This window comes from Candoia aspera, chromosome 6, assembly GCF_035149785.1.
Source record: "Candoia aspera isolate rCanAsp1 chromosome 6, rCanAsp1.hap2, whole genome shotgun sequence".
In the NCBI taxonomy this organism is placed as follows: Eukaryota; Metazoa; Chordata; class Lepidosauria; order Squamata; family Boidae; genus Candoia; species Candoia aspera.
The window spans coordinates 31,980,845-32,008,451 of record NC_086158.1 but is presented as its reverse complement, the minus strand read 5'-3'; the positions used below and the strand labels follow the sequence as shown (position 1 = coordinate 32,008,451).

Sequence of the window (27,607 nt, the reverse complement as noted above, 5' to 3'; positions counted from 1 at the left end):
TACCTTCGTCATTTCTTTGATTAGAAACAATACCAATTCACAGATATCTAAATAGGGGGTGTTGTGTCTTGTAGGGACCAATGCATTTTATAATTCTAACCATCTGCAAAATTGCTAATAATTGATAGGTATTTGATAATTACATACCGTACAGACCAAGCAAAGGGCATCCGATACTTCCCCAACTTGCTGCAAAACTGTTTGTTGGATTTTAATACTTTCAGGGCCCACTAAATAAAATCAAACAAGAGTTAATGAAGGATCACTTCAAACTATATTCAGAAGAATTTAACTTTCAACCATTGGTGACATTTTCAGTGATAAAGCATTATACTTTCATCATTGGAAAGGGTCTCCTAGGCCACCAAGCCACTTATAAACATGCAGAAAATCCAAAACTAGAGAGGCACAGCAGATGGCTAGATAATTTCAAACTGAGAACACTTCCTAATACTATCCACTGAGGGATCTTTAAACAATGGCAGACATACTTTATGATGAACTGCAATGTCTCACATATATCAATCTTTTCAAGTTAAAAAAAAAGTCATTTTTGACTAACACAAAGCACAAAGGCTCAGTGCTTAAGTTGCTGGCGTGAAAGCAGAAATAGTACATATGCAACAAATGTTGAAGTTTAGCAAGCACATTCAAAATATAAAATGATGTAACATAAACACAGAAAGAATAAAAGGTTGGTTAAATCCCACTTAGCTGTGATTTAAATACTGTTGCACATAGTATAGCTTTGAAAAGGGCATAATATTCTTGAAGACTTCCAGTGAGGGAGAAAACAACTAACCTCCTAGCCAATTGGTTCTATTATATTATAGGTAAAATTGCCTAACTACCACCTTTCTCGTTATAGTCAGATATTTACCACAGCTTATGTTGCTTATTTTTGGAAGCACTTTACTTCCACAATGACAGAACTCACTCTCTGATTGCAATGAGAACAGGCACAAACAGATTGCATAAACAACGAGAAATGCTTCCTGCTCCTATAGATTGCCAATTCTGTCTCCAGAGATGGTTTCTCTTGTCAATAGTTAATTTTACCCTTAGGATTTGAAAGCCATTTGTGTTTCCAATTACATTACCTTGTTAGAGTCTGGGTTTCTTATATAAGGTTCTGCACTGGTAGCAATATTTCCCATGAGGACCTTTTCAATTTTTGCCACCAAAACAATTTCGGAATGGGGGTTACTAATGGAGAAAATTCCCTGTGGGTAGAAAAAAATTCAGTAAGCCGCAATCTAGATACAACATACAAATTATTTTACTTAAAAGAATGTTCTATTATTCTGAAACACAAAGATGTCATCAACTCTAATTTGCTTTAAGCACCAAACTTCTCCTGCCTTTTTTCTAAGTAGTCTCTGATGAACCCTTTGATGAACAGGAGTAATTCTTCTGTATCTCTGTATTTGGTGCAACAACCATTAAAAAGATACAAAATTTCCAACTCCTTCTAGATTAGTTGGCTTCCACTGATGGATAATGGAGGTTTTGCTCCATTTTTAAAGGAGGAAACATGGCACAAGACAGAGCTAGATTAGGTTGTGAGAGAGGTGTGTATTCATCATTTGTGAGGAACCAATTGTGGGTTTCAAGGTATGCTGCTGCCTGGAGCATCCTGAATGCGTTTTGGTGAGCAACAAAAATTTTATCAGTCATTCTCTTGATTGGATATGTTGCTAACATATTTTATTAAGGAGTCGTCATTATTAAGGAGTTTGAAACCTGTGGCTGAAAGATGCATAGAAATTGAGAAGGGGGTTGCTGTTGGAACAGCAAATTTCTTAACTCTGAAAAGTTTTGGATAAGCAGCAGAAATCAGATAATGGGTGATTATACACCAAGAGCCAAGAAGAGGCCTCGATGAAAAACCTGATGACAAATATAACTTTTCTAATCATTTTAATTGCAGACTGTGAGGAGTTTTTATTCTGATTGCAGATAACGATAATCCCATATTTTGTCTTATGTCTGTATTTGGGGATGTTGAACTTGTGTGGGGATAGGTAAGCATTAAGAAATTTTGGGAAAAAATTATTTTCCAATCTGGTGTCCTCTGGGACTACTACCATTCCATGTGGGAATGCCGGAATTTGCTGTTCCAAAACAATCAGAAACCACAAATGGAGGGACGGAGTGCTTGTCACTACCCATCTACTGCTTTATAAATTCATCATTCAAATCCAAATATCCGTGCCATACAATTTGCTTTAGTGATAACTTTCTGTTGATGTTCACAAAGCAGATGCCTATGAACAAAAGAGAATTTAAGTACCTGTTTGGGATACTTCAGCCATTCTTCTGGGAATCCTTTGACCTGGGGTTCTTCATCTTTGTTGCCAGTTGTTTCAATAGTTCCATTTTCTGATGGTGATGATATCATTTGTCTAACAATAGTAGGATTCAGATCCACGTGGAAATCAGCAGAGAGCTTTCTGTTGTCCCTTAGGTCAAAAAGAGCCACATTCACAAAAAAGGGCTCAATCTGTAAACAAAAATATTTATTTATTTATTTATTTATTTATTAAATTGATTTTATGGCCACCCATCACACAAATATGTGTCTGGGTAGCTATCATCATATTAAAACTATACAGTTAATGACAACAACAATGTTAAATATATAAAAAGTAATTAAAAATAAAATGAAAACTGGAATATAGAAGGCTAACACAATCCCAAGTATGTCTACTTAGAAATCTCACTGAGTTTAATGGGTCTCCTACGCTGTTAATCATTCAAAAGATTTTTCTGCAAATAACATCATTTTTCTATTTTAAATTATTTTTTAATAAGCTATAGTTACCACTAGAGCTACAGTGACTACGTATAATACTATAGTACCTGAAGATGCTCAAATGTCAGGGTAAGGCATTCAGATAGCATATAGCCCCTTTGCTCCTTCATAAGGGTAAACAAACCAGGAAGTATTCAAATTGAGAAATTATGGTTATCAACCTCAGAATATGCTATTTTGTTCAAACTAGGGAAACAGATGTAAACTTTTAAGAAAACTACAAGTAAACTATCATTTAGAGTTGGCTTAATTTACTGACTTGCTACTAAGTTGGTAGGCCAGGTTCCCTAGTTTGGAAACTGAGATTTAAATAATTTTCATCATTTAATTCACACAAAGATAGGACTAAATGCATAGAGGAGATACTTGTTCATATCTTAGTATACCAAAATAAATTATGATCATCCAAGCCAGTACTACTGGTATATTTACCTTCCATTTTATACTATATTAATACTACCTACTTCAGTATATGTATATGTATATGTATATGTACAGTATATGTACAGCATACGTATATTATCCGTTCAATCATGTCCAATTCTCAGAGATTGCTTGGACATGTCCCTGCAGTTTCATTATATGCTTTACAGCTAAATAAAAGTGAAAAAAAACTATTTTCTTTTCTCAGCTTTCCCAACACACCATCCAGGTCTGCATTCCACTGTTTTTGCTTCACATTGTTTGGAATATTAGAAGAAAGCAATTACATTCTAGCTTTATTTTCTACCTTTATTTATTTATTCATTGTGTCCTAGCAAAACAGTATTGACTACTCTTTAAAATAGAGCTGCTGCCATCTGCCAATGAATTAAACCAATATATTGGCCGAAAGCAATGGAAGCTAAATTGTTCCGAATTTAAGCAGCTTCATCCATTATATTTTTTCTTTTGAATATAGTATTGACAAGTACTATATCTGGAAGCAGTACTTTGATTTTCCCTATTTTTTATTTGTAGCATTTACAACAAGTAGTTTCTAAGTCACATTTCTCCAACAGTTATCACTTTTTTTGTCATTTTAATATAAAATCTGGAAACTATTCTCTGGAAAAACATAGGCTGTTATTCTATATCCACTAAGATTAATGTTATTATATATTATAATATATATTGGAATAGCTTGACTTTTTGTTGCCCATTCCAAGGTCCCTTAGCAGAAAGACAACATGGATCTTTGCTTCTAAACTGCTTCTGGAAAACTCACAAAGACGACTTCCACTATTGCTCCCAGCAACTGATATTTAAGGCATGCTGTCCCTCCCTGGAGAAGCATAGATTTCTGGACCCTGCTTCAAACTTACATTGGTAACTGGATCATTTTCATTATCAGAAACACAAGCTTGAAGATTCAGACTGAGAGATTTGCATGTTATCATGATTTCCTTTGCCTCCTTTTCCTCAAAAGGTTTGAGCAATGGATCCATTTCTGTGAATTCCTTTCTTTGAGGGTTTGAGCTCTAGAATAAGACACTGAAATGATTAGCTATTTGAAATCAATATAACAAACATCTGTATGAAGATAGAAGAAAATAGATGGTTCTGGAATAGAGTTCTATGATCAGCAACCTACTGCAGTAAAGAGTAATTTCCTATCCTTGGAAACTAGTAGTACAGAATGACTTGAAGTGGAAGTATATGCAGGAAAAGCAGTTAAAATCACATGGCTGGTAATTAACTCACTATGCTAGTTGTTTTTAGTCAATCTTATCTGGCAATTAAGAGCAACTTTTTACTTACAGCAATGTCAGGGTCTAAGGAGAAAAGGTTTAGCCGATCCACATTCCGAGATTCTTGAACAGTTTCTTCTGTTTCTGTGAGGTACTGCAAAGATAAGAATTCTTTGATATACAGGCAATTATTGTAATATATATACATGTACACACAGAAAAAACTTCCCTTTTCACCCCTATGGATGATATGTGTCTTCTTCAACCTCAGGTCCTCTACCAAAGGCCTGGGAGTTTGAGGGTTCTACACAGTATCTTAGCTTATTCCTAGCACTGCACTCTTCTGGACAGAGAGCTCTGATGTTGTTCCTGGGATCTCTTGGAGCCACTCTCCCAGCTTGGGGGTCACAGCCCCAAGTGCTCCTACCACCACTGGGACCACTTTGGCCTTCACTTTCCACATCCTCTCTAATTCCTTCTTCAGGCCCTGGAACTTCTCCAGCTTCTCATACTCCTTCTTCTTGATGTTGCTGTCACTTGGCACTGCTACATCTGTCACCACCGCTGTCTTCTGGTCCTTGTCTATTACCATGATGTCTGATTGATTGGCCAGTACCTGCCTGTCTGTCTGGATCTGGAAGTCCCACAGGATCTTAGCCCTGTCATTCTCCATAATCTTCTGTGGAATCTCCCATCTGGACTTGGAAGGGTCTAGCCCATACACTGTGCAGATGTTCCTGTACACAATGTCAGCTACTTGGCTGTGCTGTTCAGTGAATGCTGTTCCTGCCTGCATCTTACACCCTGCCACTATGTGTTGGACTGTCTCTGAGGCCCCTCTGCACAGTCTGCACCTTGGGTCCTGCCTAGTGTGGTAGACCCCTGCTTCTATGGATCGGGTGCTTAGTGCCTGTTCTTGTGCTGCTATGATCAGTGCCTCAGTGCTGTCTTTTAGTATATACATATACATATACATACTGTATATATGCCTTTAAGTCAGTGTTGATTCCTGGAGACTGCCTGGAGAAGTCCCTGCAGTTTTCTTGGCAAGATTTTGAAAGTGGTTTGCCCTTGCCTGCTTCCTAGGGCTGACAGAACGTGACTGGCCCAAAGTCACCCAGCTGGCTTTGTGCCTTAGGCGGGATTAGACCTCATGGTCTCCCGTTTTCTAGTTTGATGTTTTAACCACTATATCAAACTGGCTCTCCAATAATTGTATTAGTTCAAATGATTTGATGTCATTTTTACTTCTAATATTTCACCCCTCAAGTGTGATGGTTTGTAAAAGTAAAGCACCATGGGACATCATCACAATAAAAAGATAGCTGCTTTTTTGTGTAACATAGTATGCTCTTAAATTCTAGTAGCTTGAAAGTGAAGTTCAGGTTTTTCATGTTGCATATCAATATTTATAATACAAAGATTTTCACCCTGTAATGATAGTAATTTCTTACCTTAGTAATATCTGGACGCAAATTACTCTCTGAAGAATCATTTTCCTCTTCAGGGCAGTCATAATTCACACATACGTCATCAGAATCTTAAATAAAAAATGAGTGAAGATTATTTGCTTCCAAATTTTTTAATGATGACCACTGTGATATCATTGCAGTGACATGATTCAACTGTGAAGTGTATGCTTATATAAATCTGTATAGAGATTACTGATTTTCTGTTCTGCAAGTATAGCATGACTTTGCAGGAAAAAGGACAATTCTACAAGCAGGTAGAGATCTACATAACCCCCCCCCCCCCAAATCATAATACAAACCATTTTAGTAAACCCATTTTACTGAAATCAGTGATCACAGGACTGTGATTCATATAAACCTCTTGAGCAATAAACTGTCTTTTTGGCTATCAAACTGGATCGAGCAAGAGATGTAACTTTTTGTGAAATTATGAGTCATATGAAAAGCAGGAGTTTCTTCCATTGTGTCTTACAGATAATTTTGAATCACAGGACAGGTTTCATTGCATATAGTCTCTTAAATCATTCAGAGTATGAAAGTTTTATGATTTCCTGACATAGTATGTATAATAAAAGAAGGTTAAACTAAAATGCAATCAAGAATAGCTGGCACCATGGGGATCTTTGTAGCTTAAAAATAAAAATATTTAACACTATGCATTGAACAATTAAACCCTTCTGGAATGGGATTCAAAGCTCTAGGAGATCTAAATACGTAACATTTCATGAGGTTTAAATGCTTAATTCTGTATTCTGAATGATAAAAAAAAACCACTTCTACTTACCAAACTTCAGATCACTGATGTCAGCACTTTTCCTCTCTTGAATGGGCCCTTCTGGATTTATCTGAAGGATTTTGTTGAGAGTAAAAATCCATTCATCCATATCCTGCTCATTTTCAGCTGCCAGCACAAAGTATGTCAAGCCATTCATTTTCAGCTCAAAGGCATGTTTCCGAAGCCTATTATTCTATTGGATCAAGAGAAGGGAAGGGAAGGGAAGAGAAGAGAAAGAACAATTGTTACAATAATAAAATGTGGCAAATTCCATATTAAATGATTAAATATTTTTATAACTTGGAAATACTAATGTGTTACTTAGGATAATTACCACTGCAATAAACAGTGGTAACAGGAAGACTTCTGAAGAGAAAGGACCCTTTGACAGAGGGACACTGAAGTCAACAGTGCTTTTTCCAAAGCCTTGTACAAACAGGACTGGAACTTGACCGACTTATACTAATAAGGCTGCAAAATGTGTTAATCATGGTATGTAAAGGATGCTTAAACATACTAACTGTACTTCTGTATAGTTCTCTGTTGCTTTCTTTTGTCTCTTTTCCACAAGGCCCGTGCCATTTATAGGGTCACTGTTTATCTAACTTTTCCTAGACATGTCCTTTTTTATGGATTTTAAATCTCTATCCCACCATATTTTTTTGATATTTTAAAAAACCAAAGATTCTGCTAGCTCCCTATTGGATAAAGCAATGTTTCTCAACTTGGCAACTTTAAGATGTGTGGACTTTGACTTCCAGAACAGTTGTGGATAAAGCAACCAGACACCTTTGTTAGCTGCTTGCCTTCCCACCTTGGAGAACTGGGGTGATGAGCTTCCTACCATCTGGAGATTGGGTTGTGATGTTGGAGATAATTTGTGTGGTGATGGTGGTGCTTGTAGGTGGTGCTTGCAACCCTAGAGTCTAGATTTTGGCTGGAGTTTATAGTGAGATGCCTCTGTAGCACTGAGGCCAAGAAAACGAAGCAATACCAAAGCCACTTATTCATGCATGCCACTTGACAGAGATGCCCACAGGGGGATACATGAGCATCCAGCTGGGCACTCTAACTGTACCGGGATACAATGGAAGAATTCTGCCCTGATTCCATTTGGGCACACCAAAATACCTTCACATTCATACAAATATGTACAAATTTAGATCAATAAGATACACTGAACACTTTATTTCCTAATTTTATTCTTTTTGTTTATTTCAATTTTGCTTGCAAAAGGATAACTATGCTATGAATAGAATATATCAATACATGTTCTGAGAGAAATTAATGGCTCCCTTCTGCTGGATGGAATGTGAAGACCATTTGTTTTCAGCGATCTCTCCTTATCCATGCATTCCGGGGATACTCCAAATCTGCTCCAGAAACTCTGGCGAATCTTTGGGGCAGATTTTTGTGGTGCAGGTGTTACAGTGGAAATGGGAGAACACCAAAAATTCTCTTCCTCTCCATTGCACAAATGCAAAAAAAATATTTGCATATGATAATAAGGGCTGTAAAAGAAGTTATTTATAAGGGATCCAGTGAAATCAGCAGACAGAGATTAATTAAGGCGTTGTAATATCAACAGTCATCTAAAATAGTAGCTCACTTTTCTATTTCCACAGATTTCCACTCTGTTGTTTTGCTTGGATTTGTTTGGATACATTTTTTTTCTATTTTCTTCTCTATCTTGACTAAATGCACACACACACACACAAACACAATGATTTAATTATACATATCTAACTTAAAACTATTTACTGTGGTTTGTGTGTCTGTGTATAAATACAATGGTTGTTGGTATATAGAGATGCATATTTCACTCCCAAATGTCTTCTTTCTGGAACATAAAAGAGAGTAACCCTACCATTAAGATTTCAGAATCCTGTACCCAAATAACTTAATCAAACAGTTTTTCTGACTGGGAAGGTATTTCTAAATGTAAACTACCAAAGTGAAAGTAGAATTGTAGTATCTGAATCTTTCCCACTCTTGCTTGGACTGGCTGTTATTTGACACTCTAAAGACACTTCATTAGTTTTAGGCATACCAAGCTATATTCGGAGAAGTGCTGAAATTACTGCATTTAGTCAAGATAAAGAAAATAGAAAAAAAATGTATCCAAACAAATCCACACAAAACAACAGAGTGGAAATCTGTGGAAATAGAAATGTGAGCTACTATTTTAGATGACTGTTGATATTACAATGCCTTAATTAATCTCTGTCTGCTGATTTCACTGGATCCCTTATAAACAACTTCTTTACAGCCCTTGTTATCGTATGCAAATAATTTTTTTTTCCCCAAAGCAAAAGCTCTAAAGAAGGAGCTCCTTTCTTTTAAATCTGTGCTTGGATTATTTCCCTTCATCTCATGTTATTCAGAAGGAACAAGAAAACATCATTAGGAGAAGACATCATTACACTTATATATCATGTTTATTTTAGAATTCAAGCTAGCATTCATCGATATCTCTATCTCTCACAATAGCAACCCTGTCAGGTAGGTTGGGCTGGGAGCCCTAATTCCAGAAGCTTTCTGGGGGAAAATGTGGCAATACTCAGAGCTGTATCTGAGTGACTATTAAATGTTAAAAGAGGAGAGAGATGCCAGATGGTAAGCACCTCTTATATCCCAGTTAATTTTTCAGAGTTCCTCATCAAAATTATTGTGGTGGCTGTTTCAGTTGAGCTTTTCTCTGAACGTTGAAAAAGCAACATATAAAAATTTAAAGGAAGAAAACTTTACTGAGCCGGTACATGCATGCTTACTGTGCATGTGTGCATATGGGTCCTTTAATTGCTACATTCCTTAGCTCCATATCTTGTTCTGATATCTGTATTTTCACTTCTGTATTGATTTAAATTGCATGAAATCTTGATGACAGAGAAATGCCTTCATTGTCTTGACCCAGTGCCTGAAGGCTGTTAGGGTCTGGACTGGATGAAACAGGCTGAAGCTGAATCCCAACAAGAGTTGCTGTTTGTCTCTCGAGATTCTCTGATAGTCACAGAGTTCTTGCTCTTGGATTGGCACTGCCCCTGAAAGAGCAGATCCTTGGTTTGAGAGCCTCCCAGACTCCCAACTATTGCTTCGCTGGCAGGCAGAGGCTTTGATTAGAGTGACCACATATATGAGCCATATTGTGCACATTCAATAGATCACGGTTCGCACCTGCTTCTTATTATACTGAACTGTCAAATATTTGCTAAAAATTGCTTTCAGTTTATCATGTTGGAAAGTCCCATGTAAAACTGTTCAATGTAAGACAGCTGCTGAGACACTTGGGAAACATTTTCAGCTGCTGCCAACTGAAAAGAGCAGCTGTATCCTATGTATTTCTTCCCCTAAACTGAATTAGCAGTACAGCATGGGAAAGGAAAACTGAACCATCAGTATTTTCTCACAAATAGTTCCAAAACTGGTATATTTCAAAATATTTCTATGGTATATATTTTTTCTACACTTGAAGAATAAAGGTGCTGTCCGTCTTTGAAGACAAGGGAAAATGTCTGCTCTTTGGAAAGTTCCTAAAGTGTCAGAAATATCAAGAGGTCCACCAATTTTTATTTTGGAGTGTCTTAAAGTGCTCTGTTCAGTTGGCTAAGATTGAATCTGTGCAATGTAGTTTCTCTCAGTCCTTTATTTTTCAAGTTCCATTTCAACTTCCGTTATCAGTTTCAGATTTTTCAAGAAGTGTGTTAAGATAAAGGATAGTATACAATTTTTTGTGATGTATTCACAAAAAGTCATAATCTATGCATTTATGTTAAGGCAGAATTTTATTATCATAGTTTACCTAATATATCAATTTTACCAGCAGTTTTTCCTAATAACAATGTATTTTGATGATTATTATTATTTTCTATCCTGCCTTTATTATTTTTATAAATAACTCAAGGCATCAAACGTTCCTAATATTCTTTCCTCCTCCTATTTTCCCCACAACAACAACCCTGTGAGGTGAGTTGGGCTGAGAGAGAGAGACTGGCCCAAGGTCACCCAGCTGCCTTTCATGACTAAGGCAGGACTAGAACTCACAGACTCCTAAGCCCGTTGCCTTAAGCACTAGACCAAACTGGCTGTTATCTTTATGACTGTATACCTTGTTCAGAAAAAAATCCCAATGTAAGCAGAAGACAAACAAACATAATGTTCCTGCTGTATAACCCCCACTTGTAATAGCTTTGAAAGTATCCCAAACTTGAAAAAAGTATGAGGAAAATAGTTCCCCAATTCTACTCTTGCTGGCAAAGTCATCATGTCATCACCTCCCTGCTGCAGCCTATGGTGTTGAAAAGGTAATTTTCAAAAGCATATTGCTTAACTATAGAAAAGTTGTTTGACCCAGGTGAAGAAAAACAGTAAAATGTTTCATGTATATGTATATACAGTATATATATGTAAATTTTATTAAAAGTTTTACAAAAACATAAAAACTAACAGAAAATAATGAGTGAAGCAAGCAAGCAAGCAAGCAAGCAAGCAAGTTTCCAATTTCCATTGCAACAAATATAAGTACAATTACAAAATTATCTCCTACTCTATCATTAAAAAAAAAAACCTCACTTTTTTCTATTCTATTTTTTTCTAATCTTCAGGACCACAAATCATAAATGCATTTTCCTGTTTGATGCAAAAAGTCTATAAGGGGTTTCCAGTCAGCCATAAATGTAGATACTTTTTTTTCCTCTGAAAAAACGGTAAGATGTTTCTCTCCCTCTCTCTCTTTTTTTTTGTATAAGTATTAGTTTTCAAAGTATAGCTAAAATACAAAAGAGAAAATACAGAAAAGCTGGAAAATAGAACTAAAGAAAAAAGAAAAAAAAACTATAAAAGAGTGAATAGACAGAAAGCAGAAACGGAAAGTGACTTCCAACTTTCTCCAATACAGATATAGATAAATTTACAAATATAATATCTTACCATTAGTTAAATCATAGTAACATTATTTATATCAAAACAAACCATTTAATCACTAAAACCCCAAATCAAAGAAAAAACAGTAAGGTGTTTCAATGAGCAAGAATGGAAGGAAGGAAAGTCATCCTCCATGGAGAACATGCATGGATTAGATATTCCAACTTTTTTGATCCTGCAGACATTTAATCTGTTCCTATTCAGGGAACTCAAGTCAGTTTTGCTGCATTTGGTTGAACAGGAGCCAAATTAAGAAAGAATGCTACCAGGGCAAAATCATGGATGGGGACGAATGACTCCTCTTCCCACTCTGAATTTTTCCCTATTTTATTTACATTTATTGCAATATTTATGGATTGATTATAGATAAATACAAATACATGGATAAAAAAATTCAATATAAAAAAACTTCACAAAATTAAGATAAAAACAAAATGTTATTTAAAATAGGTCAAAACAGTTTAAAAAATAATCATAGACTATCAAAGGCTGAAAAAAAAGTATCAGTGTTATTGTCTGTCTAAATCTGGTAGAGGAGTTTCATAGGATGCTGCTACAGAAAAGTGTCTGTTAACTTTAGCTGCAACCCTAGATTCAGCTAGGGAGCACTTGCAAAACATCAGAAGAACTTAAAACAATAAAGCCCATTACAATAAATGTAAGACAATTAAAATCAGCATATAAAATATACAAAGTATCTGTAAAAGGAACTATAAAGCATCCCACTGATATTTATTCTACTCCAAGCCTGCTGAATTTTTAAAGAAATGTTATTATCCTGACAGTAAAAATAAAATTAAATTTGTCAAGCTTATTGGAAGATTTATACTGTAAAAAAAAAAGTCTTTGCGAGTGCATGTGCAGGGAAGGGTTTCATCTTTGCCTCCCTGATTTCAAAGAATGAAGGGACTATAAAGAATGTCCAGTCTAATGACCTCATTGAATAGGAAAACCTATAGAGAAGCAAACACTTCACAGTAACTGAAAGGTGCCAATGCTTGGTCAGTGTATAAACAAACGCATAAATAGCATTCCAAAACATCAATCATATGCCATTAATATTATGTTTTCTATACTGTGCATTTTGTAGCATGTTTCATTTTTATGAAATTGTTCAAATTCAACAGCAGAATGCTACTGAACTTTTTTTTTTTCCAAAAAAGCATTTTCATATACTGCATCTTAAATGTAAAGTAGCAAGAATTCAGCATCTTTGAGGCACAGAAGATGTAATGCAAAAGCTTCTCATTTCCAAATATATAGCAAAATGGTTCCCTCTGTGGCTAAGTTAATGGACAATTTTTCAAATGCATTTTTAAAAAGAGAACTGAGCTTTTGACTTAGCTATTTCCCACATTTAATTTAAACTTCAACATTAGAACATGCAAGAAAAATGTCAGAAATACCACATCACATAGTTTGGAGCAGCTATCCCAGACTTGGACCAGATTATGTTAGAGATGGAATTACCCATCCCTAAAGCCACACACCAATTTGAGTGATTGCTCTTGGTCAAATTTTTATATAAGTTTTTGTTTTATTCTGGTTCTTCTGATAGTACAAGCAGATTAGCGATAAATACAGGTTCCTTCATGGACTGTAGAAGATTTTATTCCATATATTTAACAATAGAACTAAGTAAAATTTTGGGGGTATGATCTTTGAGTAATGCTAGGGGTGACACCCCAAGAAGTGGGCAAGACCTGGAGAAAAATCAGATAGTATCTGGACAAAAACCTAAATTTAATTTAATGTACATGTAATTAAAATTTGATCACATTAATTAAATATGATCAACGTATTTATTTAAAGATTTAATGAGAGACATAAAAGACACTTTCAACTTCTTTTAACCATAAAGGAAGCACAAAAACACTATCAGAAGATATTTGAAAGAAAGAATAAAGCATGCTGAAAACAAGACAGTAAAACTGAAACATCTTTCACTGGAGAAGAAAAATGGAAAAACTGAAGGATGGATTTTGTCAAGGTATTACTCTACAGGCTTTTAAAATGAAAGTTACCCAATGCTTAACAGGACAAAACAAACCTTTCTTAAGGGTAATAAATATAGAATTAAGTGATATACCACACTACCCTTTGAGATATGCTATAAGAATGGATTTCCACTCTCTTACTTCAAAGGATTTGAATCATTCTGGATAAAAACAATACCCTTGTCTGTTAGTGTTGGGTGATGTCAACCTCCATGACTCTAGATCTGGGAAAGCTCAGGAGTTCATGGCCACCATGGGAATTATGGGCATGTCCCTGGCTGGTTATCACTGGTATGACTTGCAGATTCTGTCTTTGCCTTGGAACATTGAACTCAGCCCTTTGCTGTGGTCTTTCATGGTTCAGATAGGAATGACTGCCACCTGGGATATGTGCAGGTGGACAGATTCAAATGGTCTGTCCCAGGTTTCTTATCCCAGGTTTCTTATGGATCCAGATGGATTTTGGCAGGCACTTGGGGAATTTTCCAAACATCCAGCATGCAGTTCTGTTGATTGCCTGATGACTGTTGGCAACAGGAGAGACAAAGTCACTCAAATTCATTAAAGTCTTGACTTTTCATGGGAGGAATCCATGGTGGTGACTGGGGTGACTTGCTAATTTATCTGGGACTCCTTTGAGCCTGTAGTTTTCAATGAAGTGCACACACTGGTCTTGAGCATCTTTTCTGCCACCTGTGGCCTACTTACACCTTTCCTGATTCTTGCATAGGGTGAGAGGGAGCATCATGGTGGCATCCAAGAGGTGGTCAATGCCTTGCTTTGGAAGGGGTGTTGCCTTGAAGAAGACTGCATCCTGAGGAGGCCCTCCTTGGATCTGGTCATAATTGACAACTATCAACCACCTTCCCTTTTTGCGCGGGTGGGGGTGGGGAAGCAGCTATAGAGTATCCTACAAGTTGACTTCTGATGTGGTATCATCAATATGCTGATGACACCTAATTGTACATTGCCACCCAGACCATCCCAGTGATGCTGTTGAAGTCTGGTCTTGGTGTTTTGAAGCTGTTGGGCCATGAATGGGGTAGAAAGATGCTGAGGTTGAATCCAAGCTTGCCAGAGTTGCTGTTCTTCATCACAATTATCTGACAGCTCCAATACTGACTCTCAGGCAAGCAGACCTGCCCCTGAGAGATCAGATATACAGTATAACATGGAGATCCTGCTGGACTCATGGCTGCTGATGAATGGGCAGGTGCAGCCCATGGCCTAGAGAGCCTTTGTTTAGCTTCAGCTGGAAAGCCAGTTGTGGGAGGATTTTGCAGTGGTAATTCATTCATCATCACACCTGATTGTGGTTGGACTATTGTAATGTACTCTACACAGGGCTGCCTTTAAAGACTAATTAGAAACTGCAGGTTGTACAAAATGCAGTGGCCTGCTTGTTGACATCAGGAACAGATTATGGAGTTACTATAGGCTCTGCACCAGTTGCCAGTACATTTCTGGGTGCAATTTAAAGTGTTGGTTGCTGGTTTTAATTTATAAAGCCTTAAATGGCTTGGCACAAAATACAGATTTATATTTGATTTATTGTGTACTGCTAAGGATCTTGTAACTGCAATGGTATAACAATTAATTAAATAAATAAATAATTTTAAAAGAATATGTAATGCTGTGCATTATTTGTGGAAGCTGAAAGAAAAAACACACACACATACATACAGACTTTGAACATACTGCCTTTTAGAGTCTTTTACAAAATTCCATCCTTTTCAGCAGCTAGAGTTATGATTAAAAAAGAAAACCTCGTTATTTTACCCTTGCTATAAATCAAAAGATCCTACTGAGCAGAAGAAGTAGAGCACTTTTATGAGCAAACTAGACAAAACCTGTACTACATCTTACGTGGTTGAAAGCTATGAATACATGTTATAACTAAGTTAGATACTGTAATGAGTCAGAGGCACTGTAGTGGAGCAGGAAATATTTACATCTTTTCCCTCCATTTGGCAAAGACAAATATCGTAGAGTTTTAAAATGCAAACATGAGCTGGAAAATCTCATTAGGCATGCCTTAAAATGCTATTTGGATAGCTTCTCCATGTAATTGAAATGAGAGATGGTTACACACACGGATCTCTGTGTGAACATCAGAACGATCTCAAATGTCTCTGACCCACTTGATCATCCTGAGCCATTTTACCTAAAATTCATCCACTTAAAGAAGCACATCAGGGATGATCAGAAGATTGTTTAGATCAGCTGGTAGAACTCACAACGTTTTACAGCAGAATAGCACAGATATTTGAAAAGCAGTCAAGTTTTATTCCCTAACAGGGAGCAACAGAAGAAACAAAACCTTAACTGTTGAAATAAAGAACGAGGAAAATAATGACGGAAGGTGTTTTTCCTCAAAAGCATCTCAGAACGCCATTTTAAGTTGCTTGTCTTTTTATGTCTCCAATACTGAAAACAGTTTTTCTTTCCCACAAAAATACATTTATTCTTTAAAATTAATTTCCAAGTCTTAATATTCAAAATCCAATATTCCAACATTTTCTGAGCCCTTAATCCATTTAAAACTTTCTATAGCCAAAACCTTGTCTTGCTTTTTGCTGTTTATTTTAAATTCTTAAAGGTTATAAAGACGCAACTTCAGTTTCTTATATTACAGATTAAAGGACTCATCCAGTGTTTCCAGCCTTGTCATTTTGAAGGTGTCTAACTTCTTTAAAGCAGCTAATAGGCAATTTCCAAAAGCAATTAGCAAAGGAAGTACAGTAGACTTTCAGTTAACCAGCACCCATGGGGATTGGTAGAAGCTGGATAAATGTATTCTGGTTTCTTGGTTGCTTGAGAGTTGCTATTAAAAATAGACAGGTTAAACCACTGAGCTGCTGAGCTTGCCGATCGGAAGGTTGGCGGTTCGAATCCGCGTGATGGGGTGAGCTCCCGTTACTAGTCCCAGCTCCTGCCAACCTAACAGTTCGAAAACATGCAAATGTGAGTAGATTAATAGGTACTGCTTTGGCAGGCAGGTAACGGCGTTCCGTTTAGTCATGCCGGCCACATGACCACGGAAGTGTCTGCAGACAAACGCCGGCTCTTCGGCTTTGAAACAGAGATGAGCACCGCCCCAAGAGTCGGACACAACTGGACTTAATGTCAAGGGAAACCTTTACCTTTACTAACTAATACTATATCCCATGGGTGTCCAACCTTTTGGCTTCCCTGGGCCACAATGAGTGAAGAGGAATTGTCTTGGGCCACACATAAAATATAGGCGGGATAAAAACTAACTAAGTAAATAAAAGCTGGGACTGTGCCTTTTTATCCACCCCCAGACCCCCCACCTTTTCCTGCCCCCCTCCCCTGCCAAACTCAGCAGCGTTCCCAAAAAATGCTTGAGCTCCTGCCTCTCGATGCATGGGACTGCAGCTCCCACCATCCAGATGCAGCCCCCTGCATGCCCCACAAGCCAAGCAGCAGGTAAAGGCCGACTCTCTCTGAGGATGGGTGTGCAGGGCAAGGTAGTGCAGCACAGCAGGCGCAGGCTTGAAGGGCCATTGCCACAGCTGTGCGCACTCCCTCCTGGCAGCCAGGGAGGGAAAGAGGGAGGGTGTGTGCTCTGCCTGCCCCACACCCGGGCCAGCCCCTCTCCGGCATGCCTTCCTTCCTCTTCCCTCCTCCGCTTGCTTGGTGGTGCCTTGTGAGCACAGGAGGAGGAGAAGGAGCAGCAGCAGCAGCAGCAGCAGCAGCAGCAGCAGCAGCAGCAGCAGCAGCAGCAATTCCCCACTGGGGGGAGAAGGCTCAGCCACCTGCTCTTCTTTCCCTCCCCTGCTCCCCCCGGGAAGCGGCTTGCTCTGCGTTCCGCTCTCTCTGCCTCTTGTTTTCGTGTTCCGCCTCTTCTACCTTCCCTCTTTTTTCCCCCTTTTCTTTTTTTAATCCCACTTTCGGGCCGCACTTGGCTCTCGCTCCCAGGCAGTGGTGGTGGGAACAATTCCAACAATAGGTGCTGGCAGTTCGAAAAAAATGCTGTTCAGGGCCGCATGAGACCTGTGGGCTGGACATACCTGATTTAAAATATTATTTCTTTGATTTTTCTGCCAGTTGCTTGAGAGTGCCGGTTGCTTGAGTTCCGGTTAACTGAGAGTCTGTACAAGCTTGGTGTCCTTTGAAAGGCTCCATTTGTGGCTGGAGCAAGTATGGAAAATTCCCTTGGCTCCCAGTTCTCCCTCCCTCCAGAGACCACTGCTTTGCAGTCTCCTCATAAGAAGCAGCTTTGTGGAGCACAGCTCGGGCAATCTCACATCCTCTCTTTGTCCAGAGAGGCTTGAAGGAGCTGATCTACTCATCTGCTGCCTATTCTTACCCACAAACGTCAGCTCTGCTTTTCACAGAGCCATCTTCAGTCTGCCATGCTTTCCCTGAATCAATAATATCAACTGTATTGTGTCTTTTTGGGAAAGACACAAAGAAAAAGATATGCAACAAAATCTATCCGAGAACAACATGAACAAGAAGTCAGACAAGAATTTGTCATTAGACATAAAAAAAGAAATTGGATGAAGCTTTAAAACTTAAGAAGGAAATAAAAATGACAGTCCCAGAGAGCAGTTGGAATAATTTCTTTTTGCTGGACTTACAAAAGAGGCTGTTTAAAGTATTGAAGAAATCCAAAACAAGGATCAACAATCATCTGAATGGATTAAAGAGCAAGACTGTTTTACGTAAAAAGAAGGGACACAAAGTTGGTTTATCTGATCAGGGTTAAATGGGACATGTTGTTATTTTAGTGGTTCTCTTTGGACTTGCTGACATCTAGAATGGAAAAATGTAGTGTATCGGATTTGCTTATAGTTAATATGGTGTTTAAGCTGAAGGGAATGCACAACAAACAGAGTGTCTGTTAACCTGTAAAGTTGTTATTATTTACTGTACAAATGCTTAAGTATCACACATGTACACACATACTCACTTGCCATGCTATGCCCTGGGCAGGGATTGGGGAAGACTGAAGAGCTCTATAGATTATAGTTACAGGCATGAATTGGAGGTTTTCCAGCAAAGACCTGTTCTGCTTCTCCTTTTATCCTTTGCTAGGAGCATCTGTCATACAGTCTTTCCCACATCACTTCAGCCTCTTTTTGACCTGTTAGGTTGCTGGGTGAAACATCATTTGCTGCTTGGCAATTAACTGTTAAATTTCTTATATCTGGTTGCCATTCTCTAGTCGTCTTGATGGACTGTTTCCCTGTGACCTGCTGCATGGCAGTTCTTCTCTTTGGTAGCTGGTATCCAGGCCTGACCTGCTGGTCTCTGTCTTCACCTTCCACTGCACTTCCACATTTTCCTCAGGTTCAAATTCTGTTCATCTATTTCTCCCAATATTTTATTTCTTGTTACTCTCTCTTTCACACACACACCCAAACACAGCACATACAAGCACACAGAATCCCTTTTATATAGGGAAAAATAATTATCCCATGTTATATCATATTTTCAGTGTAGCTTTCCTCCATTGCCAAACCTTCTCTTTTATTTGTTTGTTTAGAAAATGTATACCTTACATTGGATTAAAATGACCCTCAATGTGAGTCCCAACAAGTTCTATCAACATACAGAGACCGATACACAACCTTCACCATTCACATAAACCAACAGTTTATAATAACCTGTCTTCTGGATAGATTAGGATAGTTCTTTCAGTTCTGCAGTCCCAGGAAATCAACAATTAAGGATGAGTACTCTTTCTGACAAGGGAGAAGGCGAAACACCCTGAAACTGTACTTTTTCTGAGCAAAGATTTATTTCTCTCTATTACTCTATTTCTGGGAAGTAGTGAATTTGCAGAATATAACATTATTAAAAAATTCTTCCATGGGAAGTCTATCTAGCGGGTTCAGAATTAAGATCTTCCTGTTACAAATGTCTCAAATGTGTCAGTACTCTGTATATAATTGTATATACATTGAATATACCACTCATATAGTAGGTGGAATGTGAGCAAAAGTTTGTTGGCTTGTAAGTTAGTTTTAGGTTAAGTATTCTAGCTTGCATTGAATAATTTGACCATGCTTGGTCTAAAACTGGCTTTGGTTACACTTATGGTTTATTGGCAAAATGTACCCAGAACTTGACCTCCAGAAATGATTGTCTGCCCATTCTGGCCGCAAGGCAGCAGGGCAGTGATGTGTATAAGTCCTATAGTGGTAACCTAGTTAACACCTCTATCTAATTACAGTCTGTCTGTCTGTCTGTCTATCTAAGCTTCAGTTTACTAAAGCCATAATGGTCAGTGGAGTTCAATATTTATGAGTCAATTTATGACAGCTTTGGTGTATGGAAAACAGACATTTAGAATGTAAGAGGAATATACAGTAAAAGGCATGATTTTATGAAAGAAATGGGAAAAAAACCCCCATAGATTTGCTGGTCTGATCTTACGGAGTAGAATTAATGAACATGTGTATGAAAGTGATAGGGTAAGGTAATTATGAATAAAAATGCTAAGATACAGTATATATCAAACTTATGAATTGGTGTCCTTTTGATTGTGCTAGGTGAAACTGAATGCAAAAATTCAAAGGCTGCTGTGCTCTAGTAAATGGCGATAATGAAAGAAGATGAATCTTGGAATATATTGTGCAACATTCTGTATGAAGATAGTCTGGAAAAAAAGATTATTCTGTTAGGGACATGCATGGATAGGTGGAACGAGACAAAAATACAGAAAAATTATTGGGATATTTGGAGACTGCAAAATGAATGAGTATTGTGATTGATAAGTATTTGCTTAGAAAAAGATCTGGTTTTGGTATGTGGCTTAATTGTAAGTCTTTTCATTTATATATATGAAAAAATTAATTGAGATGCATGCTAGATTTGAGTTTTACAATGAAAGACTGGGAATTAGCATAGTGTGTACTGTAGGGGCACTAAGAGGTTCTGATTGTAACATACTGTATAACGTGTTTACAGAGGAAGGATATTTGTAAAGATTCTAGTCAGCAAGAGCAAAGAGCAGCTAAAATTTAAAATGGCAGAGAAAATGCAGAGGAAATAAAGACACACATAAGCATATCCACATTTTGAAAACTGCTGACTTACCTGCACCACCCCTGTACAGGAATCCAAAAAGATGCAGCCTTTGGGTTCCTTTGAGATCTTTTCATCTTTATAAAAGTTCATTATGTATGAGTTGTCTGACAACTGTGTCAGTTGAAAGTAGCGCTTTTTGAACGACTATGTGGAAACAAGAAACAGAATTGGCTGTACTGCAAATTGTTTGTGACAGATGTTTAATTCGTAGGAAATATTAAACGAAACACCACCAATAATCATGAAGAATACATTTTCAGTAGACAATGGGACTGGCCACTTTAATGTAATTTACAGTACAACCGTATACATGCTTATTCAGAAACCTCCACTGAATTCAGTACAGCTGATGCCTGGCTAAATGCTCATATTACTGCTTAAATATAATTTCATCGATTGCATTTTGGAGCTAAGCAACCAAGTGAAAATATAAATGAAAAATATTATAAGGAGGATTAAATCAGGGGACAGATATTAAACAATAAGAAGGAGTCTGGTATTAGGCTCCTTCTGATTTTTTGCCACCGTAGACTAACATCGCTCTCCCCTTACAACAGAGAATAGTAGTAATTTTCTTACCCGGACTGTAATGCTATTATTTACTGTGCTGTTAAAATTCCCTTTGTAAAGCCAGCCAGATTTGAAAACTCCAGTCCCTCCTCCTCCACCACCGCCTTTCGAAGATGAGTGAGAAGTTGTATCCTGATTGAAAGACATTAATATTCCATGACTTTGTTTCTGAGACAAAAACTCAGAATATGCTGCTCAGATGATTATAATTATGCACTTTCTAATAGCAATAACAATTCTCAGTACCTCTAGATATATAACTCTCTTTAAAAAGTGGTGATAACATAAATTTGTTTCCTTTTAAAAAAGAAAAAAATATTTGTTTATTCAACTAATTTATATAGCTGCCCATCTACCAGTGGAACTCTGGGTCAAGAACAGAAAAATAAAAACATGGGCAAAAATAAATTTTAAAAAGCCACATTGAAGCATTGTAACAAACACCTTATCAACATATCCTATGCACCCACACTGGGCTCCATTAACATCCTGGCCCCAGTGTCAGAGAAAAGCAGGTCTTTGTGGTAGGCCAACAGGTTTGATTCACTGAGGGCAGGTGCTGTAACAGAGAAGGCATGCTTCCTAGGCCTCACCATGTGACACTGCTGGTGATCTGGGTCATGCCTACTCTGACAGATCTAGTAGCACTTAGAGTTAATAAAGGGAAAGCAGATAGTCATATGCTTACTTCATCCTTGTCAACATCTTCATGATCAATTTCGAAAGAATGTGAAGGAAGTTTCTCTGGTCTATATCCATGCCTAAGGAAGAACATGTTTTTAGTCGTGCTGCTGAGGTGTATGCAAATAGGAGTTATACTTTCCTACAACCCACAGAACTATGGATATCATTGCTTACTTACACTAGTTAAAAATGTGGACTGAAACCCAACAATGCACAGCATATAATAGTTTAATTCCATAACAATACATAACAACATAAAAATAGAATCAGTCTACATGAGAAATGCTGGATGATCCTTCAATGGATGCTCCAGTCGCATCCTGTATTGGCTTTCCTGCATTGAGTGGGGGATGGGTCACATATCTTAGTGTGCATAAATAACACTAAAACACATAGAAGGACTACTTAAAATAAGTGAGAAAATCATGATCTGAATACATTTGAAGTAGACCCTCAATTGTTTCTAGGGACATGAACAGAAATGTTGAAAAATAAATTCTTAATTAGAATCCGAATGTACTTTACAGTGCTCCCTAGCCTATGCCCACTTCGGTGTAGGCTGTTTGGTGACTTTAAGTCCCTGAAAATGTAAGATCTAGTGCAATAGTTATTTACAGAATTGCAAACCTTTTAAACCTTTAACCCACAAAGCAAAGCAAAACCCACCACATTAATCAGAAAACATCAGTCTTCATTTATGCACTCTGGAACAGAAATGAAAACTTCCATCACTTTCCTAAAGATTCCCTTAAAATGGCTAGATGGGTCCATGGCTAATTCAATGAAGATAATTGAGATTACATGAACTGTCTTTCAGCTATGACACTGAAGACCTCTGTAAAATTGGGCCACCCGGGCCTGGAAGTACTGTCACAGGAAAATACATGGCTTAAAATTTCATTATCTAAGAGACCACCTTTTGCATGATGAACTTCTCATGATGAACTGTTAAGTTCTGCAGGAGAAACTCACTGAGGATTCCCTCACTGTCAGATTCCCATCTTTCTGGCACTGGAGAGAGGGTCTTCCAAGTTGCTTTCAGGCTATGGAATGCACTTAATTTGAGAATTGCATCGGGCCTCAACTCTCTTAGCCTTTAGAAAATCTGTTATACTGCATGTCTTCATCAGGCTTTTAACTGTTGATTGATTTTGTATTACTTTCATCCTGAGTTCATGCTGGGGTAGAAAGATGTTATCATAAATTGAACAAATAAATACTATTGTAATCTAGCCATTTTACAGATAGCTATCATAAAGATTCATAGGGAGAAGCTAAACAAGATTCTGCTTTTCTCACCTGGGAAAGTGATGTTGGCTGGGGAAGGGGCTGTCTTAATAGCAGCCAGAGATATTATGAATTCCAATTGAGATATTTGCTCAAATATTTAAAATGTGGCTTAACTTTCCAAAAGTACTGAAAAACTAAGCATAGGATGGATACTTTAGTACAACCTAACTCAGTAGGGAGTTAAGCTAGTTATTTTGAATTAGCTATGGAGTTTTTTTTCACCCTGTTCAGATCTAAGACTATACTTCGAAGAACATGTACTACAGAATAATTCCCACCGAAGTCATGTACCTTTAGTTAATTATTATACAAGTTGTGCTAAGTATCATGAATGTAACCTAAACCAATATATTTGGGGATCTCAGTTATGCATTTTTATTTTAGTAATGCAAATTAATGTGTAGTTTTAATCCATTGCTTGTAAAGGGGAAAATGATTCATGCTTTTTCTTCTTACATTTTGAAAGCATGGCACTATGAATTATGGTTGCTCTTTTTCATATTTCAGTGCTAATCCCTGATACCAAAAAGACTATTGCACAAGTATTTCTGAAATATGTTAGAAACCCTGAGTTTTGTTTAGCCTTAATTACAAGCAGCTTTAATTCTAAAAATCAAATGAACAGTTGTTTGATCCTTTTAAAAATACAGATTGTAAAATTTAAAAAAAAAATCCCAAGTCCGCTATTAATGGAAGTCCTGTGCTGGTTGCTAAACACATGACTGAGTCATAATATACTTCTCTGACATTTTACTTCTCAGTTTACAGGATAAAACATCATGCATGAATTGGGTCCTTAAAAGCTATGCCAGACTTTTTGCCTCCAAATGAGCCACATCATTTGCTTGCTTCCTCGTAAACATATTTTTAGAAAAGTAGAAGCTTCCTATCTATTAAAATATGCTTCTAAGCATAGCTGACTGCTCCAAATCTATATTTCTCTCTCTGTATTGGCTAACACAACTTGCCTCCAGAGATGGAAAAAATTGAATCATCCAAGTACAGTGCTTCAAATTTCAGTTATGCCAGCATCAGAATACAACTGCCAAATTCTAGATCATATTATCCTTGTTCAAAATTCAAGACAAGGTTCTGATTAATATTTTAAAAACTGAAAGTATTTGGTGCTCTCGTGGCTATGGTGGACCTAGGCCAATATTTTTTCCCAGGTGAAAAATAGCTTGTTTTTAGGAAGAGCCTTCATCTCCTAGATGAAACTTTTGTTTTAATAAGGAACTTATTAAAACAAAGAAACCTGTGGGCTGCTGCCGGATAATAGGATTCAGAATATGCTCTTATACACAATAGTTTACATAGCACTTTGGACGTAATTCAAAGGCTGCTTTGGAGCAGGGAACAAGAAAGTAGCACCTGTCTTGTTGTTTATTCGTTCAGTCGCTTCCGACTCTTCGTGACTTCATGGAGCAGCCCACGCCAGAGCTTCCTGTCGGTCGTCAACACCCTCAGCTCCCCCAGGGATGAGTCCGTCACCTCTAGAATATCATCCATTCATCTTGCCCTTGGTCGGCCCCTCTTCCTTTTGCCCTCCACTCTCCCTAGCATCAGCATCTTCTCCAGGGTGTCCTGTCTTCTCATTATGTGGCCAAAGTATTTCAGTTTTGCCTTTAATATCATTCCCTCAAGTGAGCAGTCTGGCTTTATTTCCTGGAGGATGGACTGGTTTGATCTTCTTGCAGTCCAAGGCACTCTCAGAATTTTCCTCCAACACCACAGTTCAAAAGCATCGATCTTCCTTCTCTCAGCCTTCCTTATGGTCCAGCTCTCGCAGCCATATGTTACTACGGGGAACACCATTGCTTTAACTATGCGGACCTTTGTTGTCAGTGTGATGTCTCTGGTCTTCACTATTTTATCGAGATTTGTCATTGCTCTTCTCCCAAGGATTAAATGTCTTCTGATTTCCTGACTGCAGTCAGCATCTGCAGTAATCTTCGCACCTAGAAATACAAAGTCTTTCACTGCTTCCACGTTTTCTCCCTCTATTTGCCAGTTATCAATCAAGCTGGTTGCCATAATCTTGGCTTTTTTGAGGTTTAGCTGCAAGCCAGCTTTTGCACTTTCTTCTTTCACCTTCATCATAAGGCTCCTCAGTTCCTCTTCGCTTTCAGCCATCAAAGTGGTATCATCTGCATATCTGAGATTGTTAATGTTTCTTCCAGCGATTTTGACCCCAGCCTTGGATTCCTCAAGCCCAGCATGTCGCATGATGTGTTCTGTGTACAAGTTGAATAGGTAGGGTGAGAGTATACAGCCCTGCCGTACTCCTTTCCCAATCTTAAACCAGTCCATTGTTCCGTGGTCTGTTCTTACCATTGCTACTTGGTCATTATACAGATTCTTCAGGAGGCATACTACAACTCTTTAAAACAGCTGCTATGTGGTCCTATTGCACTCCATAATTATGCACTTATTAGAAGACTAAGACATGATAGCTATAGCAGGAAATGTTTGCATATTGTGCCCCTAGATCAGTATTTCTCAACCTTTGCAACTTTAAGACACTGGCTGGGGAATTCTGGGAGTCAAAGTCCACATGTCTTAAAGTTGGCAAGGTTGAGAAACATTTCCTTAGATAATTTACCAGAGGCTGAAAGCAGGTGATCTGTGTGACCAAGACAATCATATTTAAGTACAATATTTTTAAATATAAAGTAAAATAGGAAAACAAAGTGTCTTACTGTGGTAAATGTCTAAAGTCTCCTGAATATTGTTCATATTTGTAGTCTACAATATGCCATTGGGAACTGTAATATTTACACGCCTAAAACAATAAAGAAGAAAATATTAGGTTCAGAAGGAAAATCAATTAGGTTCAGTAGGGGAAAAAAAATTGTGTGTGCATGTGAGACAAACATCTACATGTAGCCTTAATATGCAACTTTTGCCAATATAAGCATTTTCCCTGCAACTTTCTCTAGCAGAAGTATTTTGGTATGCAATTTATTGACCTAAGTACTGAATGGCAACATTAGGAAAAATAAAAACAATTCAGAAAGGCAATTCTGTTTCAATCCTGGGAAGGGCAAATTAGATTAGGTCACTGAAAAACACAAACTGAATTCTACCTATCCTTAAAAGAGGTTCTCCAGATAGAAGTTTTGATAAAACAAGCATAGAACCATTCATTGTTGTAATCCCTCATGCAGCTTTGTTTCCTGAAAAAAATGACTCCTAAACTTTTTATTTTTCTTGAATTTTCAGAAGCATATCCTCTTTGCTCTCCTAATATTCCTTATGGCAGAATTTACATTCCACTGAAAGCAATGATAACACTGCAGTTTTATTTATAATGTTTATTGTGTCATTAATACATTCAGTTATCTCTTAACTGTCACATTTTCTCCAAAATAAAAATTACTTAGTTCTATATCACCCCATAGCTCTTATGTTCCACAGTATGAATTGGTTTTTTGAGCCTCTTGAAATCTCTTTTCAGTGTATTGAAGCATCAATCAAATATAAGCCTGTAGCTCACTGAAAATCCCTAGAGCAGACTTGCTCACAATCAAGAAGAGCAGAGCTTCTGCGTCACACATTTTACATCTAACCGACATGAAGAATATAGTATGTTGATAATGACAGCCACTTCATTTGTCAACTTGCATTGAAAGAAGAAATTATTATGTTTTCTTTTGCAAACTATGCAAATAAATATGAATGAAAATCCATCAATAATTTAGTGGCAAAGAGACCAAATTGTGTGGTGTGCTAAATGAGTACACTGTTATCTAATCATACATGTGACTGGATCTAGTACAAACTGAGCTAAGTTCTAATTTAATCAAAGGCACAAAAACTTTAAATAACTTTGGATAAGTTGCAGTTCTTGGCTTTAGCTGCCCACCTATACCTCTTGTAAGGATTAACAAAATAAAAGTTGCAAGATTCAGTGCCTAATGAGGAGTAAAACATTCCAATATTTCTTTGCTGGTATTTCTTTTCTTCCTAAGTAAAGGAATGTGATTTGCATATGAGCAACTTCAATAAAATGCATCAGGACCAGCTCTTACAATGCTGATGAGCAGAACAAGAACACTTTTCTCTCTGTATTTTTTTGGCAAAAGTTTGGGTTACATAGCAAATGTACATTTGATTATCAGTAACACGTACACACCACAATCTGAGCCTGTGAGAAAGCTCATTCAGTGAGCTGGATCTGGAACAGAAAAGAACCCACATTTTATTCATTCCCTAGTAGGCGACAGACAAAAAGCACATTATTAAAGAAATAGGCATTTTTCCCCTCTCTCTCTTTTGCTGGTCATCATATATGAGACAATGACATAGTTATGCAATAGTAGGGGTCCATCATAGACTTAATTCTCAATTAT

At 37.5% G+C, this 27,607-nt stretch overlaps 1 protein-coding gene across 2 annotated transcripts in view; it reads right to left on the bottom strand.

The window, feature by feature from the left end:
• DOCK10 (dedicator of cytokinesis 10) overlaps positions 1-27,607 on the bottom strand; it is a 154,127-nt gene that overhangs the window by 66,808 nt on the left and 59,712 nt on the right. For both annotated transcript variants that reach the window (XM_063306683.1, XM_063306684.1), the window contains exons 4-14: positions 25,955-26,037; positions 21,970-22,042; positions 21,291-21,413; positions 20,721-20,855; positions 6,742-6,925; positions 5,940-6,025; positions 4,556-4,639; positions 4,120-4,275; positions 2,294-2,503; positions 1,101-1,223; positions 148-230 (exon numbers count right to left, since the gene is read on the bottom strand). In XM_063306683.1, coding sequence (XP_063162753.1) covers positions 148-230; positions 1,101-1,223; positions 2,294-2,503; positions 4,120-4,275; positions 4,556-4,639; positions 5,940-6,025; positions 6,742-6,925; positions 20,721-20,855; positions 21,291-21,413; positions 21,970-22,042; positions 25,955-26,037 — 1,340 coding nt within the window. The remainder of the gene's footprint in view (positions 1-147; positions 231-1,100; positions 1,224-2,293; positions 2,504-4,119; positions 4,276-4,555; positions 4,640-5,939; positions 6,026-6,741; positions 6,926-20,720; positions 20,856-21,290; positions 21,414-21,969; positions 22,043-25,954; positions 26,038-27,607) is intronic.